The following is a 20,436-nucleotide window of genomic DNA, read 5'->3' as shown; positions in this document are numbered from 1 at the left end:
ATTTGAAGACTTAACTCACATGTCAATGAACCTTAAGTAGCCATACTAAATTAATTTCCATGCTCAGCGATATCTTCCTATAATACTCTTGATTTGACTATGCACTTCATTTTAGAACAATTTACATAGTCAAACTTTCAAATGAAAATTATTAGTAGTTGCCTTTCAGCTACTTCCATAATGAAAGGCAGACTCTATTTGAAAAATGTACATTTTTTGAATATAATTTCATACTTTCAAAATACAAACACAAGCTTTATGCTACTTTCACATTCCTAGTACTTTTGTGCTTGAAGCTGTTCTCCTTAGTAAGCCTTTTCCATACACTATTCTTCCCAAGTGAGTTGCCACTGAGGAGGTAGCAAAGTATCTGGAGTGGACTACAGTTGATATACAGAACTGTATCTTCATGGATTTTTCAGTTAACAGTCTGATGAATGACATGCTATGCAGGACACCCAGATGTAATGATGGGAGCTTCTGATCCATTTCTAAGAACCACTGTTCTAAGAACCACTAAAGTCTTCTTCCTGTAATGCTTAGTTCTAGGCTTCCTTATCTTCAGCTACTCTTGCTTATTTTAATTCCTATATTTAGAACTCAAGATTCCCCTCCTGCACAGGTTATAACCACGTTCTGCATCTTGTATGAAGTTGTAGCTCTTGTCCTCAAGGGAAATCATTATTAAAAAGCAGAACAAATATACTGGGACAATGCTCAGCAGAATTCTTATCATCTTTACGTGATAAATACAGTTATAATAAACTAAGTGTCCTTGCTGTAGTTCTACAACCAATGTTTTTCCCAGTACTGTAAGATATTTGGTCCATTACAACTCTGAATCAGAGGTTTGGTAGGGTACAGTGATTCTGGTATTTTTCACTTATTATATAAGGTGAATTTACGATCTGGCTCAGAATATATAAGCCAAACCATTAAGCTGTAAAGTAAAAGCTTTCTAAATTTAAGGCCAACTAGTTTTTTAGACAAAGCATGGGCATAGACTTAAAATAACTGAAAAATGGACCACAATGAAAATTAATGATTCATATTCAGCACAGCGGTGGATTAGCCTTGGCTTCCTGTAGAGTCCAAAGTCTGCTGTCCTGCTTCCAGGGCTGTGATCTATTTTACCCTGCTCCTTCCTCGCAGAATCCTGAACATCACTGTCGCAGTCACTGCAGCCAAGGTCACCCACAAACTTCACATCCCTGACTGGTTTATAATAATCAGGTCTGACAGGGCATCCCCTGTCAGCTGCCTGATAACCTGTGTTAGGAAGTCACACTCCAGAAGCTTCCTCGTTGTCCCTTCAGTAGATACTGGGATGGTTCAAGCCTCCAGTGAGGACCAGGGCCTTTCAAGTGGAAGTGTTCCAAATTGCCTCAAGATGACTTCATTCCTTACTTCTGCCTGATCAGGTGATCTGCAGTAGGTATCCTCACTATGTCACCTCTATTAATCTACCCAATAATCCTGAAATGTAAGCTCTCAGTTGGCTGAGCTCTGTCCCAATGCAGAGGTCCACATTCCCACTGCTCTCTTCACACAGTTCTCACATCTTGTCTTCCCACCACCCACTCTCACCAAAAAGCCTGTATACAGTATACATACATGGCAATACTGTACACTCCATCCTATGAACTACATCACCAAATCTCTGTGATGTAAATGAAACCATAGCCCTGCAACTTCAGAGAGATACCCAGTTCTCCAGGCTGGACTGTTCTCCACACTGTATGCATTAGCATACAGACATTCCAGAGAGGCACCCAGTTGTGCTGACTTTCTAGAACAACTAAGAGAGCTTTCCTCATAATGCTGTGCTGCCAGCACTTCCTAAATTCTGTGCATATGCTTCTGGTAGTGCCACTTTAGTCCTGTTCTACTGAGGAACTCTGTTGATTACAACGTCAATTCTGTCTACATCATCCTGCACTGTTTGATTACCACCCTGCTCCACAACTTCCTCACTTACCCCTTCATTACCATTCCTAGATTAAAGCTTTTTAACCAAGTCAGCCAGCACCTTTTCAATCTGAAAAAAAATCCCTTCTCAAAATATTTATGAAAAACAAACATGCACACCAAGTATGTCCTAAAGGAATTATACACATAAATAAGGTAAACACAAATACTTACAAGATTATCAATTTTCAGGGAGTTCTTAATTTCTGCATGTATCCTTTGAAGCCTAGAATCCATTGATGTTTCTGAAGATTGAAAATAGTATGTATTAACATTTGATAATCACATGAGGTTTGTTTTGACAGAAACCTTTTGAGAAATCTAAACAGATCTACAAATAAAGAACACAGAAAAGTATGGACAGGCACACTACATCCAATAACTATGCAGGCGCACATATAAATACACCACAGGGCTTACTGAGAAAAATAAACTATACAGCCTTTTGAAACTGGACAGTATTAGCAACCTACAGTTTTCTCCTTAGGAAATACAAACTGAAAACCATATTCTCTTTCAATACGCAGTGGTGACCTTCTGCTTGTGGGCCAGGTTAAAAGGAAGATTCAGTGAATCCTAGGAGTTACAAAGCTGGGAAACCTTTAATGACAGGACACCCAGATGTTTTCAGTAAACTGGACATGATTCAAGTTACAGTCCAAATCCATACAAATAAAATGTTAACAGCACACATGCTCCAACAAGCATGCAAGATGAATGAACGTGTCTGTCTCCAATTTGCATGATGAATGCATGTATGAAAATATTTAAACGGAAGTCGTATGTATTCTGAACAATACTGCAAGCAAAGAGCTTCCCTTCAGTCCATATTGTATGGGTTTGGATGCTTTTTTCCTTCCCTCTGCCAGCACTGGGTTGGTTGGAGTCCATGCCACTGGATACGTACTATACTAGAAATTACAGCCAGTGGTTTGGATTACCCTTAAAGATGGGAGTACTAAAAAAGGAACGACTTATCTCTATGACGGTCAGTTTGCAAGTCTGGGTTAGTAGACAAGGCCACAGTAATCTGAATCTAAGCCTCTTGCTTAGCAAGCCTCTTGCTTAGTATGAGGTAGTATCTAAATACTTTCAAGAGGTCCCTCAGATTATTATGTTATGAGAAGACAGAAGGGAAAAAATAAAGGGAAGAACTAAACTGATTTGATGCAAGAGTAAGAGCTTTTGTTTCTTGTTCACAAACCAAAGGCATCACTGAGGTTTAAAAGCTCAAATGACAGTAAAGGGAACAGTGAGGATCTGTTCCAATGCATGGAAGAAAGAAAGACCACAGAAGAACAAGAATGTACTTTTTCACACATCTGAAGGAATCAGTCATGGATCAAACATCCTGGGACTGAAACCCTAAAGCCATCCTTGGCAGTAAATTACCTTATCCAGGCAGACAGAAGTACTATTTAGCTTATTTAAACTAACCTCTCTTTTTCTCCATCTTCTTAACTTCTGTTTTCTTGCCTTCTTCTTTACTCTGCCTATCAAAAATGTTAAAGTGTTTTTACAAGGTTGTAAAATCAGATTTTCAGTCTTTTTTTCCCCCCCCTTAATTTTTAGATAACATGCAATGTTTTAAGGTATTATCTCAGTAAAACACATCAAGATACAAAACCCACAAAGTGTCAAGCCCTAGTTTTTGGAGACTGAAATAAATTAACAAAATCAGTTGGCTGAGATACTGCTGATAAATCCTCAACACTGACAGATGGTTTTCCCTAGAAGCAGCAAATTAAATGTTTTTATAAACAAGTCACATTTCTAAACCATATTTTGTTTTGGTTGCATGTACAAATTGATGAAATGTCATTGTACAGACCGTAAGAAGAAATAAATCATTATGACGACAAAAAGAGTAAAACTATTTAACATTACCACAGGGAGTTATGGAGACATCAATTACTCATAGTCAACCCCTACGTGGCTTGTTTTCTCATAAAATTAACTGTAACAGTGCAAGTATCCTACAACTGACCATAAGTGTATCAGTGATAATTGAAATATTCTTGAAACAAATAGTAATAAAGGAAAAATTTATTGAAATCTCCTGGCTCCTCCTCTAATTGTATCACTAAAAATAAAGGTGGGACTCAAGAAAAAGAAACCAGAAAACTTGTCCTCATCTCAGTTACAGGATGAAGACAGACAGAAGTCTTTCAAACATGCGTCTGAACTCTACTCAGAGATACCATGAACCTGTTTAGCAATTCCTGTCTTCCCTGAAGGATTTCGAAGTCTCATTTAGAATTTGTGTATTTCAGCACATCATGACAAGATATTCTGTGACTTCCCTTCTTATCATAATAATATGCACATGTAAAACATCCAGGCCTGCGTATCTTATCTTCTGTGCTCCCTTCATATTTGATCCAATTACAGAATGAACCGTTTTCAAGCATACAGAGCTACTTTAACTGATAGCACAAGATCACACCATCTAAACAATAGATGTAAACTCTGTGTACGCACAGAACTGTAAACAAAGTATCCCTATTAGACTTAAATAAATATTAACCAACTAGCTATAAAGACCAGAAAATGGAAACTGTACAGATGAGAAAACTAACAAAAAAGTTATCAGCCTACATTCAGCGTACTAGTAAGGGAATGTGAAGACAGCAGAGAAAGAAGTCCGTTTACTTTTAACTGAGTTTTGTGGTCTTAGTCATCAGCTCTAATTAAATTCATTATGCATTCATTAACTATTACTCCTTTATCTTACTGAAACAAATCTCTACCTACCCTCTACCCGCCTCACCTCTGTGCCTGGGAATATCATGGAACAGATCCTCCCGGAAGCTATGCTAAATTACAGGGAGGATGGAGAGGTCATTAGCGGCAGCCAGCACAGCACCACCAAAGGCAGGTTCTGTCTGAACAGTCTAGTGGCCTTCTATGATAGGGTAACCACAGCAGTGGACACAGTAAAACCCACTATCTATCTGGACTTCTGTAAAGCCCCTGACACAGTCTCCCACATACTTCTCTCTAAATTGGAGGGCTATGGAATTGATGGGTGGACTGTTTAGTGGGTTAGAAATTGGTTGGATTGTCGCATTCAGAGTAGTGGTCAATGGCTTGATGTCAAGATGGAGATCTGTGACAAGCGGTGTCCCTCAGGGGTCCATACCGGGAGCACCTTCCTCAATGACACAGACAGCAAGATTGAGTGCACCCTCAGCACCAAGCAGAATCAAGGTGTGAACCTCATAAGGTTCAACAAGGCCAAGTGCAAGGTCCTGCACCTGGGTCGGGGCAATCTGTGGTTTCAATACAGGCTGCAGGATGATGTGATTGCGAGCAGCCCTGAGGAGAAGGACTTTGGAGTGCTGGCTGATGAGAAGCTCAACATGAACTGGCAATGTGTGCCCACATCCCAGAAGGCCAACCATATCCATAAAAAGAAGTGTGGTCAGCAAGTTGAGGGAGGCAATTCTGCCCCCCTCTTCCTCGCTTGTGAGACCTCATCTAGACTACTGCTTTCAGTTCTGGAGTCCCCAGCATAAGAAGGATATGGAGAAGCTGGAGAAGGTCCAGAGGAGGGCTATAAAGATGGGCAGACGGCTGGAGCACCTCCCACACGAGGACAGGCTGAGAGAGCCTGGAGAACAGAAGGCTCCAAGAAGCCCTCAGAGCGATCTTCCAGTACAAGAAAGCGGGGCAGGGACTGTTTATAAAGGCCTGTAGTGATAGGACGAGGGGCAATGGCTATAAGTTGGAGAGAGGAAGATTTAGACTAGACGTAAGGATGAATTTCTTCACTATGAGAGTGGTGAGACACTGGAACAATCTACCCAGGGAAGCTGTGGATGCCCCATCCCTGGAAATGTCCCAGGTCAGGTTGGATGGGGCCTTGGGCAGCCTAGTCTGGTGGGAGGTGTTGGAACTGGATGATTTTTAAGTTCCTTTCCAATCCAAACCATTCTATGAGTCTACCCTCCAACATATAAAACATGATAGCTATTTAAAAGCAGAGATTTGATTATTATAACCAAATCAATATATGACTGTTTGATTGCAGAAATCAGTCAGCATACGTCAGATTTAAGTAGCAAAATATTAAAAGTTACAAAGGGGCTAAGGACCATTTAGTATAACTGGAGTTGAAAATACTTAGGTTTGCTACAAGGAAGTACAATAATTATGTTTTAAGTTTCCAGAGAAGAAAGCGATAGAGGATTAAAAAACCCCAAACAAACTCAATGCAAAAAAGGTAGAATTTTGTTTTTACAGGTGAAGGGGACCATTATCCTCCTCCTTCTCTGAATTTTTACCTGTTCACCTTTTTTCTACCCGCCAACCAAGTCTGGAAATGGGAACATCACTCGAGGTGGTGGCTTCTTCAACCACTTGCAGAACAGCTCTTCAGAATGAGTCAGATTTCTTCCTACTTTCCCACCCCCCGAGTTTCTGGAAGGATCTTCTCTCCACCTTTATGCTTGACTCATTTGTGATAATTTATCTTCTGAATGCAGACTGCTCTTGGTATCACCAAACTGGCTGTACAGTGCTGAAGTAGAATAGTTCTTATTTTTTTCCTTTTTCTGTCTGATGGTGTGTGCTCCAGCTGCCAGACAGAGAAGGAAATGCTTTCCAGGAAACCCTATACATTCGAAAACCTGATCAAAAATCCACAGCCATCCTACCAGTTATCAGTCTAATGCATTCAAAACAAAGAAAAATACACAGCTGTCCTGAAACACTTTCCACACTGACTCCCTTTCACATGGATATTTGTGCCTTACTTCTAAACAGAACCCACTCGTTGTCTCTGGCTAGAGATTCTAAGTCACTGGAAGGTGGTTCTACTGTGGCAGGATGGGAATAATTGAACCTAGAAACTAAGCAATGTCATACTGGTATAGAGAGGGTTTTTATTCACCATTGGAGAAGTTAAAATAGACAATAAAAAGCATCGCGAACAGAACAACACGACAAAGCACAAACCAGTTTGGAATTTTTCGAGATACTTTCTCCTCCTGCTAGTTTAAACATACTCCTACAACTTGCAGACATCACATTAAAACATACTCACAATTCAGAATCTGCTTGTTCCTCTTGCTTACGCTTTCTTTCTGTTACTTCTCTGTCATGTTGGCCTCTTACAATGTTTCTTCTATGAGCCGCCTGAAAGCTTCTTCCCCCTTTTTTCTTCTGTTTTTATTTTGGATTTTAGGATAGTAAATAGAAAAGAGTCTTTAGATTACTGAAAAGCAAGACAGCTGACAAACTGCTATTTCTGTAAAGAGGTAAGCGTAATTAAGATACACTAAGTATCTTTGAAACAACTCTGCTCCATGAGCAACCTGACAAGAGCTGGCTTCCCCTGCAACTAAACACAAGACCTCTATATGTCAATAAGTTCTGAATTTATTTAGTCCTTTTTCTCTCTCTTTTGATTTCTAAGAGAAGGCAAATATCCTAAGCACTGGAAAATGAAGACATAAGTGACCAGCTAGGGACATCTTTGTACCTTTCAAAAACTTGATTTCAAGCCAAATATTCTCTTACATGTACTCAAGGAAAAAAAAGTCTGTGTTCCCAGAAGACAGATAGAAAAAGCCTTCTGACAAAATAACCCCTACATTTAAATCCTTTGTTAAAAAGGGAAATGTCTTAGAAAGATTTTTTTCTTAATTTCAAGGTTCCTGAAAGAATTATTTGACAAAATAATGCTCTGCAACTTGTGTTCTTTTTGTCTATCCTAGTCAGCTACAGGGCTCCAACTTTTAATAAAATGTGCCATTAACTTAAAAAAAAGGCCTTTGGTGACACTACTTTCCTCTATAATAAAAATGCAAGAAAAGCAAAATTTTACCTTGTCACCTTCTTGTTCTTCTCCGTCATCTTCAGAATCAGAAGCTGATGCAGAACCCACTTTTGCAGAATTTTTCCTTTTTGGTTCGGCCTCCTTCTTGCCTTCCTTTTTGTCAAATTCCCTTTTTGATTTCTCCTCTTCCTTCTGACTATCCTCATCTTTCTTCCCTTGCTTTTTAGGCTTTTCTTCTGTACCTTTTTTCTTTGCCTTCTCCTCCTCATTAACACTGAAACATGAACAGTACTTCGGTATTATATCAATTATCTACAGTGACTTTAAAGAATCACATTCTTCTGACTCAGAAAGTTGATTTGTTCATTTGTTTGTTTTTTACAACAGAATATTCAAAATGAAGTTAATTGACTCACAGTTCACTTAATTTGTCTTCAAAAACTACTCTTCTCACATTATCGCCCATGACCTTTGCAAAAAGGAAATTAACAATTGTATGGAGGCCATAATAAACCTACTGTTTAATACATGCACATGAATCCAGCATCAAAAAGTTAGTACTCAGTTCTCCACACACTGATGCCTCTGCAGGACCAAGAACGCACTGTAAACTAGTTTACAGTAAAGTATACTTTCCTAAGGTGTACATATACTGAAACTGTGCATATGCTAATCTATAAAAAAACCATGCTAATGTTTTTTCCTTTAGTGTCTGGAACCACTAAGGACTTAACGCAAGAACTGAAGCGGGTAGAAACAAAATGTAGGTAACAAACAGTGCTGCAATTCTATCAGAAGAGATTTCTGGAAAAAAACCCCCAAAAAACTAGAAGACAATGCAGTGTTTTGGTTTTGCATGATCTTGTCTTTTCTCTTAATAAATACCTTTTCCTTTTCACCTAGAATACTTTTATATAAAGAATTTTGCACAGATTCTACAAGCTACGAAGGTTAGGATCGTCTGTCTCTTGTTCCAGACATGTCCCACCCTGAGTTACTATGTATTAAACACGTGAGCTGGAAATAACATCATGGCATACAGTAACTCACACTGAACACAAAAGGGGAAAAAAACTGCCAGGAACTCTGTGCTATGAAGTCTTAACATAAGCAACAACATGGTTTACAATGAAGCAGCACTATATGAACGAAAAAGAAACAACAGAACAACTCACCAGTCACTCTCTGAAAGACAAGGTGGTTTCACCAACTTGGGTCTCCCTCTTGGTTTTGGAATTTTTACTTCAGAAGCTAGAAATAACAGGTTAGTTCACAACCGTTATCTGCTCCTTGATTATGAAAAAAAGATTCTCACTGAGCAGAGAAAAGCCACACTTAAATCAAAATATATACCCTAACTTTATTATTATAAAAAAAATCCAAGTGTTAAGCAAGTACTAAACTTTAATCAAGATGTCTTTGAAATAGCGCTGACAGCATTTTTAGCTAATTGGTAAATTAAGTGGGTTTTTAGCCACAGGTTTCAACTACCAGTTCTTGTGGGTTTTTGGCACTCAATGCAGTTCAAATTTGTTTTACACATTGCCGAACTAATATGAACGAGTCTGAAATTAGGGAATGAGAAAGCCTGAACGGAAATACTAGAAAGATGCCATTTACTGTTCAGATTTATGCAGACAGTATTTTTAGATGTATCATGGCGCTACCATCACTTTTCTTGACAGTGGTTTGTCATCAATAACTACTACAGTACAGAGCAAAACTTCACATTTCCCAAGATTCATATATTATCAGGAATAAGATAGTCTATCTGCCTGCCTGGCACTAAGATCCTTCAAATACTTGTCCAATATCATAGTAAATACGTGCTAGGAAATCAAACACTCAGCATTTAAACTCCTGTTGGTGTCAGCATGGAGCTCTGTTTAAGCAATAGGTGCAAACATTATATCAAAATCAGAAAAGGCTGCATTGTACGTCTTATAAAGAGGCATTTTATACAGGTGGTGAAAGCATCTCTTACAGATCCTTTCCTGCTCTTACAGACAGTAGTTGGTAAAACAAACAAAATTGTGAAGATAAGAACACATGCAAATATTGAAACTGTACATTTAGTACAGGTATTTAAAGTGGGAGAAGGAGAGTGGAACTGAAGTAATACATAATTTCCTCACAGCTTCTAAGGCAAAAGTAATTATATCTAGCGAATTCTGGTTGTACTTTCTAAAAGTTATTTTCGTATTGTCAGCAGATACTGGTAAGTATGAATTATGCTTCCAGAATAGATGCTCATACAATGTACTTAACTGCTGCAAGAACTGTTTTCCAATGTAGAAGTTAATGATCAACTCAAGATTATTCGCCAGCCTACCACAAAAATCTGAATTAGTTACAACACTGCTACTTTGAAAGAAACAAGCATTGCAGAATTATCACCAAACATTTCCAATCATACATTTTTGAAAAAAACAGTTCTATCTTCTTTACATTTGTCTATCAATCTACACCAACTGCCTTAAACATCTTTTTAAACAAATCTTTCCAGCTCTCTGTTTTACTGTCCTCTTAGCTCCACCTATAGGCTCTGTGTCCTCCCTAGTTATCTTCCTTGCATTTCATGGGTATTATAACACAATTCAAGTATTTTATAGACCTTTAATGAATATAGGCCTCCATGGAGCAACAATACAAGAAGAGCTCTTATTTTGTAGAGCTCAGCAGCCTTCAATGTAAAAAGCTTTTCTAAAGGTGATACTTGTACCCAAAATAAGTCTTATTTAGAGAGCTGAGCATTAACGCTAATAATTTAAATCCATTTATGTCCTGAATTCTTCAGTTTGAGACAAGGTGTCTTTGCACTATAATCTCTCAGCAGCTACTGCCTTTAGTGTGAGAAAATACTCTGTAGCACTTTAGGGGAAAGAGGCAGCTCCCTGACTAACTTTAGTAAAGTATTAATGAAGTGGAGAAAAGAAAAAAAAAAATCTTTCAAAGTTACCTGCTGGTCTTCCTCTTTTGGGGCTTACTTTTGGAGACACTGGCACAGGAGCCTCTGCTTCCTCAGCTTCTGCTTGTTTTTCAGCCTAATTAAAAGGATGAATTTCAAAAGTGAAAAAATGCAGGACACTAACTTCTTATCAACAAATAGTTTTAAACGTCTAGAAGTGTATTATTATGCTATTGCTTCTACACATGAAAAAAAAGTTTCCAAATTTAGAAACAGACTGCATCTATATATCAATAATTTCATCCTTGTCATACCATCACTACCTTATATAGTAATGTTTTGTATCATTTCAACAAGCCCATTCATCTTTAGAACTATAAGCTATCCTGGTATGACAAAGGGAAAAGGTTATCTGTATTTTTAGAATCACCAAAACAGCATGCCAAACCCCAGTTTAAAGCAGGTAAGATCACTTCCCCCTCATATACAAATACTCTTCTTTTACATGCAGTCATCTCCCCTTGCTCCACCTAAGTATCAGGCCCATAGATGGAGCTATCCGGAAAACACCTGCTTCCAGTTCTACAGCCAGTCACTCACAGTGAAAAATGGTATGCTGACCTGCACTAACTGGACATAATGACCTTTCTCTACATAGCCATTTTAGGGGGGTTGGGTTGTAAAGACAGACAGAACTTATGACAAGAAAACACCTTGATGAAAGGATACATATCTCCCCGCAGACCATACACACAGACAAAAAGAATTGAGAAAAATCCAATTAGAGAACATAACCACAGAATTTAGTGTCCTGGATGCAGCAGCATGAGCTAGCAGCAACAGCAAAATTATGGGCAAGTACATATTTATCTTAGTACTTTGTTCAAGAGAATTTTATTGTAGCTTAACTTTTGTAAGTTTTTTTAAAATATTTTTCAGATTTTTTTTTATACATTCAAGTTATTTTTGTACAAGCATCCAAACACATATCTTTCTTGTTTGTGAAGCAAATGGTACTCAGCATGTTCCTTATCTGTAATAATACCAAGGTCACAGTCACTTCGCACTTATCCCATCCCTGCTGTGAGCACTAATGTTACAAGTTAAGTGGTTTTAAATTCAAAATAAACTTTGCCCCGCTTTTATCTATTTTTCAGTTGGGTCGGTGCCCTGATCTGGTTTGCTGTGTGACCATATGAACACTAAGGCTAGAACATGCTGAGTACGCATCTGGAACTGCCTCTTTCAAGGTAAGTCACATTTTCCCCAGGTTGAAGAGACCACAAAATCACAGTCTCATTAAAAGGTGGAGTATTTCAGGTTAGTTCAGTGTGATGAAGATGTTAGAAGAAATTCTTCAGAGTCTCAAACCAGACTACTTTATTAGTTGTCTGGAAATAGCTTACACCTTAGTTTTTCTTATTTGCAATGGACCCTTTGGGAAAAGACAAGAACTCCCTGCATTGCATTAAGTTCAAACAGAATCATCATTTCTAAAACATACTCAAACTTTTCATTCCTACAGATCTTTCAAGCATTTCGAAAAGAGGGAAGAGATTGTCAAGCACTTCAACTTATGCATGATCTGCGATTAAAGAAAATAATAACCAGTATCATCGTATCCAAAAATTCCAGTAAGATCAAGTAACTAAATAGATTGTTACCTTTCTTTTTCTTCCTCTTCTAGCAACTTTAGGAATAGAAGCCTCATTTGTTTTCACCGTATTCTGTGAAGATTAAAAATGGTGATTAGAGTCTTAACAAAACAAATTATTGAGTTTTTTTCCACAACTTAAGCCTTGGGCACATTATATATTATTGCTTTTACATTATTAAAATCCTGATTATATGATAATCAGGATTTTTTTCTGAAAAGTAAGAAAGCAAGCACTAAATAATATTCTGTTTTAAATAAAGTTACGTAGTCATGTTTTAGTCTGCTTAAAGAACTAGAAAAGAGATACAATAAATACTTCTGAAATACAGATTGTTAAAAATCACACAGAGTCAGAATCATTTAGTTAGAAAAGACCCTTAGGTTCATCAAGTCCACCCGTAAACCATGTTTCTCGGAAGCACTGTATCTACACATTTTTTACATACCTCCAGGAATGGCAACTCCACCACTTCCCTGGGCTGCCTGTTCCAAGGCTTGACAACCCTTTCAGTGAAATAATATTTCCTAATATCCAATCTAAACCTCCTCTGGCACAACCTGAGGCCATTTCCTCTCATCCCATCACTTGTTACTTGGGAGAAGAGATTAACACCCACCTCACTACAACCTCCTTTCAGGTAGCTGTACAGTGCGATAAGGTCTCCCCTCAGACTCCTTTTCTTCACACTAAACAACCCCACAGTTCCCTCAGCCACCTTTTGTAAGAATTGTGCTCCAGACTATTCACTAATTTCACTTCTTTGCACATGCTCCAGCACTTCAACAGTCTTCTCTTGGAGAGGGGTCCAAAACTGAACATGACATTCCAAGTGCACACTGTGATACCAGCTTCAATTGAACTTACAGACAAGCCAGACTGGAAGTTTCCTGCCTGATGAAAGCGTCAGTATGAACATGAGTGAACACATAGGAAGTTTTGTATAACTGAACAGCTCCTGACACTGTCACAGCAATAGTGACAGTAGTTACTTAGTACTCAGTAACAGACTTGAATCAATCAACATAATAAAACATCCTCTGGTACAAAGAAATAGCTTTGACATACTTCTTTGCTGTTTTTTTCAGAAGGCAGATCATCTTCCTTTGAAGTATCCATCTCCTTTTCTTCTGCTTCAGCTTCTGTAGGTAAGTTATTATCCCCTTTAGGGGATAACTGCAAAGGGAGTCAACAGAGTTAAAAAAAAGGCGTGAAGAAGTATTTCACAGCGAGAAGAGAATACACTAATAGCCATTAAGCTGCTTTTTACTTTGAACAGCTATTCAGTAGATACACTACTTTCTTAGGTACACATTAAAAGCCCACAGCAGGACAACTTTCTCCAGTACAGAACTGCAGATGGTTGTCAGAACTGGTCAAAATACAGCAACAGACATACCGTGGAACTTCAATTCCACTTTGTGTTCATGGTAACATAACTACACTTTCTCATCATGTCACTATTACATAAGTACTTCTAAGTGCTGATGCCAATATTCAAGATTCATTTAGATTACTCTTCATCTATACAGATGAATTTCCAAGTCACAGACCACATTCATCACAGTACAACTCTACTAAACAAAGACTTAAGTGTAGTAAACAGACCACAGAATGTTTTATCATGTGTGAGACAGTAATTACTCATAATTGGTACTATCTAATCTATGCCTTTTTTCCCTTTTTTGCTTTCTTTTTTTTTTAAACCTTAAAATATTAGTTTCCAGTTTAGGTGAGCAGCTAAGACCTGAAAAATCAAGGATTTGTTAAAATTTACTTGAAAATAATCATTTCCTTACAGCCTATGTATGTGTATGTTGTATAGATCTTCAGTACATTCTCTTAGCTTTTATACTATTACCTTGTCCTATTTAAAAGCATCTTTTGTGAAATCCCCTTTTAAAGCAGATAGTTGTTAGAATTTCAATATATTAATCCTATCTGCACAGCTTTTCACATTCTACTATGACCCAGAAATACACTGGTAACAAAAATAATTTTCAAAAACATGTAGCACCTTTAAGGGATACACAAAGACAAGAACATTACTGTATGCATGCCTGAAAAGCAGCAAAGGCAAGGCAGTTACAATAGAAAAGCACTATTGAAGTATGTAAGTAAAAGATTTGCAACACAGTTTTGACTTAAAATCTTTTCTGGTAGAACAAAACACTAATCCAGTTACTTACTTTTGGGATAGATGATTTTCTTCTTTTGGCTCCTGCTTTTTCTTCACTCCCCTCAGCATGCTCCTGCCTGTCTTCCTGAATGGTTTCTTTGATAGGAGTGTTAATGGCTGGATGGGACTTTAATATAAAAACAATCATGAGACCTCAAATCCTTCCTAAACTACAGAATAATGATACTTAGAGGTATTCTGACACATGTACATTACTGAAGGAAGTATCATCGTAAGGAATCCCTTATTAGTACTATAAGAATATTATTCTTATTTCATTAATTTCTACACTTTTCAGTTCAAAACGCATTTTCATTATTACTGCATTAGTGATTGAAAGTTTGACAACTTATAATACTAATAATACTGCAATGCAAGGTTTATCTTATGTATGATTACAAATAAACATGGTTTTGGTCAAATACAACTTGTGGTACTACTGCCAAGAAGTGCACTTTTAAATAAGCTATCAGCCCTAAGTGAGCCAACCAGCTGTTCATGAAAACATGAGCAGAAAAAAAAGTAAGTAATTATAATGAAGGCTAAAGTATTAAGTTAAAAATACAGAAAGAGAGAGGCTAAAATTACTTTTTATATTCCATTGCACTGTGGATAGCACTCTCACTCTTAACATTAGTTCTTCCAAACAAAGCTGGCAGAACTCCCCTGACTCTTTAATTTATCCCCAACTATGGAAGTGGCTTTGGATTTAAGCCCAAACCACAAGCTCCCTTCTGCCCTCCACCTCCCTTACTAGCAGTTACAAGCAACATCTGCAAAGTTCAAATACTGCTTTCAGAACATTCCATCAAGTTCTGGCAGTTACGCAGAAAGTGTGGCACTCAAGAATCACCAAGGCAACATGGGTCCAGTAAAACGACAAAAATTAATAATAAAAAAAAAGGACGGGCGGGGGGAAAAGAAAAAGGAAAGAGAATCCCTGTGTACAAATATCTGACAAGTCTGTCACTCTAGTATCACCTCCAAGCTCAATGTTGCCACCATCTCCACATGATTTTCTGCCTCCTGAACTTAGCTGTTGTACACCGCCTGCACAAAATTACCTGCTCATGCTCAGTACTCAGGCCCTGACAATTAAACTATTAAACTGTCTTCCCTGCTACCACCCAGTAACTGCACTCCACTGAACTCAAATAATCTTTAAAATCAAGAAACTGCACATGGATCAAATACAGAGCCCAAGGAGAATTTATAGGCACATTCATTTGTCTCCAACACCTCAGCTGACACATCTGCCTGTGCACCAGCACTGCAGCGCATTCACACACGTCAACACACCATCCTGCTTCACAACAGCACTGGGAGAACAGCATCTTCCCCAAGCAGCATCCTGGTGTTACCTTTCCTCCCTGCCTCCAAAACCCATCACTCATCAGCTTCCTCCAGCCAGCCCTGCCACAGCCAATGGGGCTGCCATGCCTGCCAGGGAGCACCCCCAAATGCCGCCTGGGAAAACAGGAGATGCTGTGCATCAGCAATGTGCACCCACAGACATCACTCCTGTGCTTGGCACGAGGGACACCGAAGCTAAAGGGATGCCCAAACAGAGGAGGCAATGGATAGAGACAGCACACACAGAGTGGCCCAAGCCAGGCTCCAGCCCAGAGGAATTGTCTGAGCAGGGACAGTGAAGGTCAGAAAAAGGGACAGCTCTGAGGGGACGGCAGCCTGTGGGAGAGCTCACACCCAAGCTACTGAGGTAGGCAGCCAGGAACCTCAAAAGCAGAGTAACCACTACACTAGCCCTGGTATCCTGCACCACCATCACCTCAGCCAAGGGACTGACTGCAATGGATGGTGATGGGGCTGGAGACCAGCAACAGGGCAGCAGAGGTGGCTAGAGGGAAGCCGAGGCATGTTTCTTGAAGTGCTCACTTGTCTTCATTTCTTATTACTAGAATCGGTAATAAAAAGCTTATGTGAATTGGCTAAATTGCACAAGATTCTCCGATATGAGTGCTTTGTTCTGTGTGCCATACTCCTCTTTGGCAAAGATAGGAAGGTGGGCCTTCAGAAGCTGATTTCAACCACTCCAATACCATTAGGTCAGCTACAAGCTTCTCCACAAACTGCTAATAAAACTGTCTAAATACATACATCAAGCACTCTTAAGCTTCCTTTCCCAATTATATCCAGAAGCCCTAACCCCAAAAAATCCTTAGCTGTTAATTAAGACAGCCACAGACCATTACCAAACAGATAAGCATCCTTCCCTGATCGCTAGGAGGGAGAAATTACTTACTTGTTTCTCCAGCCTTGAGAATAGGATGCTACAGTAACATCCTTATGAACATGAAAGCCACAGAACAAACACCAAGGGAACTAATTCATGACATAAGGTACCTCTGAAGTATCATCACTGTGAACTGTGTTATCCTGCAGGTACTGAAGAAATAAAAGTTCATTTCAGCACATAAGCTGAAACAAGCAAAACTAACCCCAAATACCACATGACAAGTTTCTAGTCTTGGAGAAGCAGGATGTTCCATCCTCTCTATAATCTCTGGCAGAATAGTGACATATTTCAACTCTAAGAATTAAACCCAAACAGCAGTGCTTTGTGAGAAAACATACAAGATCCACGACTGATTCACCTGATATCGCCAAAGATGCTCAAAGAATCTCTGAAGTAGACCCTTACTGTCAGTTTTACTTGAGATCAAGGAACGCTTGCTCTGCCTCATTTACATCCTGATTTATTTCACACAATGTCAAATATATTCAGGCATTTGTGGATGCACTCCTTTAGCATCATCAAGAACTGCCCACCAGTAAAACCAAGAGCTGGGAAAAATCCTAAGGGCCCGATTTGCTCCAAGTAAAACTTGCTTTTGACAATGTGCAGCACAGGGTAGAAAGAGAAAGCTAGGAAAATAAATACTTTCTAAAGATAACATGAAAATTCAGTGTTCAAGTCTGCTGTAATACTTCATTCATTCCAGAATTCAACCTGGTCCAACCCTCCCCCACTTAAGCAGAGGCGTGCAGAGCTGGCTCACCAGGACCCATGTCCAGACAGCTTCTCAATATCTCCAAAGATGGAGACTCCACACATCCCTGGGCAACCTGTGCCACTACTTGGTCACCCTCACAGTGAATAAAAAGTGCATCCTGATGTCCAGAGGGAACTTCATGTGTTGATGCCCATTGGCATGACTGGACTAGAGGCACTGAAAAAGCTTGGCTCTGTGTCATTGCATCCTCACTTCAAGTATTTGTACACACTGACAAGGTCACCCCTGAGTCTTCTGGGGCTGAACAGTTCCAGCTCTCTCAGCCTTTCCTCACAGAAGAGATGCTCCAGTCTTATTTTCATGGCCCTTCACAGGACTTACTCTCTCCAGTATGTCCATGTCCCTCTCAGCCAAGCAGCCCAGAACTGGACACAGTACTCCAATTAAAACATCCTTACTAAGAAAAGTTTATTCTTCTAGTATTTTTAAGCCTTACTTGCAGGAACATATTTTAAATATGACTTGTGGAAATAAAATATTTCATTTTATTTTTAAATAAATGACTAGTGGGGAAAAAAAGTGGCTAAGAACCACCCAGTGGCTCGGGATGTAATCTGATTCAAGTTCACAGAAAGAGCCTGGGGAAGAACCATAGAGTCACTAGGTTGGCCTCAGCACCTGCTTTATCAGCAGCTAAATTTGTGCAGTTCATGGATACAATCCCCACACACACAGGGAAAGGGAAACGAGAGCAATTTGTGTCTTGGAAATGAATACTAAAACAGTTTTAATAAAACAATAATAGTAATAATCAAAATACTATTAGTAATAATCAAAATATATACAAATGCATTAACACTGGACCCCAACCAACATCTGTACGTCACCACTGATGCTGCAGAGCAGACACAGGGAAAGGTCCTGGGCTGGAGTCAGTGGCAGATAAGAGCTGAACCTGAGAACTGGATTCAACAACACATGAATCCAGGATCAGGGGCAAAAAGATGGACGATGTCAGTATTAGATGCTGACCATGAAAGAAGCAGGCTTGGTCCTTGTGATCCTTCCGGTTTATACTCTGTATAATGTCGCTGATCAGTTTTGGGTCACCTCTCCTGTCCACTCCTCCCTGCAGCTGTGACCCTTCACAGCGCCTTTCACTTGAAGCATTCCAACAACTTGAGGACGACCTTCACCTCCACAGGGATAAATAAAAGCAACAGCCTTTCTGCATACCAATGACCTACCACACTGGTGATAATCATAAATGTTAAGCATTATCACTTCTATAGACAGAGATAGTCTGAAAACATATAGTTAACTTTCAAAAAATGATGTCACTTAGATGAGGCTTAGCTGAGAAGTTAGAAAATTGGTTCTGCTTTAGCTCAAACCAGAACAAAGAGCCGTCATCAAAAATGAAGTGAAGCATTTGAATGAAACTCAAAAGGTGGAAAGGATTATCCTACAGAAAAGCTGCTAGACTCTACAATCTGTACAAGTCCCTTGGCAACATGTTTGGGTATTTCCAATTGAAAATATATTTAGCAGTATCTGAAATGCTACAAAAGCAATGCAGAGCACTGCTTAATTCAAGTCACTGATTCCTGCTGTGAAACAAAATACTAGACCAGCTTGTAACTGTTGATTGTTTATACCCAGATTTTCACCTTGTTAGGATGACTGGTAACATACAACTCATGGTTCACAACTGCCTCAGCCATCCACACAGCATCTCTCCTGAACTATCACAAAAAATGGTGAGAAAGTATACCAACTCATTTTACAGTAGCAGAGAGCATCTGTGCCTCATTAAGGCAGGCTTTCTGACTGCGATGAGGGGATTAGTGTCCTCCCATATCCTGGAGCAGAAAAAGTGTACATCTGGAGTACATCATCTCATCTCTTCACTTCAGAGAACTCCCTTAACTCTTCGTCCTCATTCTCCTTCAAACTAGAAACACAGTAATTTGGGATATATTACGAAGCAGGGATTAACTGGTGCTGAAGCAGCAATCTGGCATGTTGTGTAAGAGCAGCAAGTTAATAACAGAAGATATCAATCCTTACAATTACTGTAGCATTGTCTAGAAGCCCCAGTATGTGATCAGGGTCCAGTGCAAACAGTGACATCAAGAGGCTGCAGAATGTTCAGAGCAGGTAGCCAAAGACAAAGTGACCAAGACAGTTTCTTTGTCTTTAGATTAAATTTGGGTCTTTTTATGGGTAGCACCGCATAGCTCCAGTTTAAGCCTGGAAGATTTACCAAGAGGGCAAGAAACCAGAAATTACTGATGAACAAAAACTGAATCAAGCAAGTCATGTCACAGTTTGGGGCCAAAAGGCAAGCATAGCATTGCTTCCAATCACTAGAAGGAAAATACCGTAAGCTGAGAAAGCATGTACTGAAATCTTACAAGGACACCTGTGGAGAAAAGCACTTGGGAGTAGAGGGCAGGAAGAAGTAAAGCAACCGAGAGGCCAAAAACCTACCACTCATCAAGCATAATCATACAATTCCAAAGGTAAGTAACTTACGAATGTATACAGTTATAAGTATAAATAAATATGTATGGTTGTAATAACTCATTATCCTACAGTTGGGAAATACTCATGGCCTTTTTTCCCCCCTCAGTAGTACAGCAATGAAGATTTGCAGATTTTGCATAACCCACCTGCTGATGAGAGAACTTCACTTTAGGATTGTTGTCGATTTCCCACAACCCTTCATTAAACCCCTTTCTTTTATTTGGTTTGCCATATTTATCTTTATTTTCAGAGTAAGGGAATATGTCCTTTGGTCCCAAAAATGCCCTTAAGGAGAGAAAGAAAAAAAAAACAAAGAACAAAATTTTACATTTCAAATGGTTAGTCTTTTCAAAGGAGAAGTAAACATCAAATGTTACCAAGATGCGAAATTCATTACTACTGCTGCAACAACTAATTCTGCTATATTAATGCCTTTAGTT

At 39.0% G+C, this 20,436-nt stretch overlaps 1 protein-coding gene across 1 annotated transcript in view; it reads right to left on the bottom strand.

The window, feature by feature from the left end:
- The window catches only part of PSIP1 (PC4 and SRSF1 interacting protein 1), a 33,550-nt gene that overhangs the window by 6,938 nt on the left and 6,176 nt on the right, over nt 1-20,436 (bottom strand). The window contains exons 3-12 of the mRNA XM_069880055.1: nt 20,143-20,281; nt 14,503-14,619; nt 13,382-13,489; nt 12,323-12,385; nt 10,710-10,794; nt 8,926-9,001; nt 7,799-8,024; nt 7,016-7,134; nt 3,406-3,461; nt 2,143-2,213 (exon numbers count right to left, since the gene is read on the bottom strand). Of these exons, the coding sequence (XP_069736156.1) occupies nt 2,143-2,213; nt 3,406-3,461; nt 7,016-7,134; nt 7,799-8,024; nt 8,926-9,001; nt 10,710-10,794; nt 12,323-12,385; nt 13,382-13,489; nt 14,503-14,619; nt 20,143-20,281 (1,060 nt within the window). The remainder of the gene's footprint in view (nt 1-2,142; nt 2,214-3,405; nt 3,462-7,015; nt 7,135-7,798; nt 8,025-8,925; nt 9,002-10,709; nt 10,795-12,322; nt 12,386-13,381; nt 13,490-14,502; nt 14,620-20,142; nt 20,282-20,436) is intronic.

Source organism: Phaenicophaeus curvirostris, chromosome Z (assembly GCF_032191515.1).
Source record: "Phaenicophaeus curvirostris isolate KB17595 chromosome Z, BPBGC_Pcur_1.0, whole genome shotgun sequence".
Lineage (NCBI taxonomy): Eukaryota > Metazoa > Chordata > Aves > Cuculiformes > Cuculidae > Phaenicophaeus > Phaenicophaeus curvirostris.
Note: the sequence above shows the minus strand (reverse complement) of the source record. Positions and strands in the feature narration are given on the sequence as shown.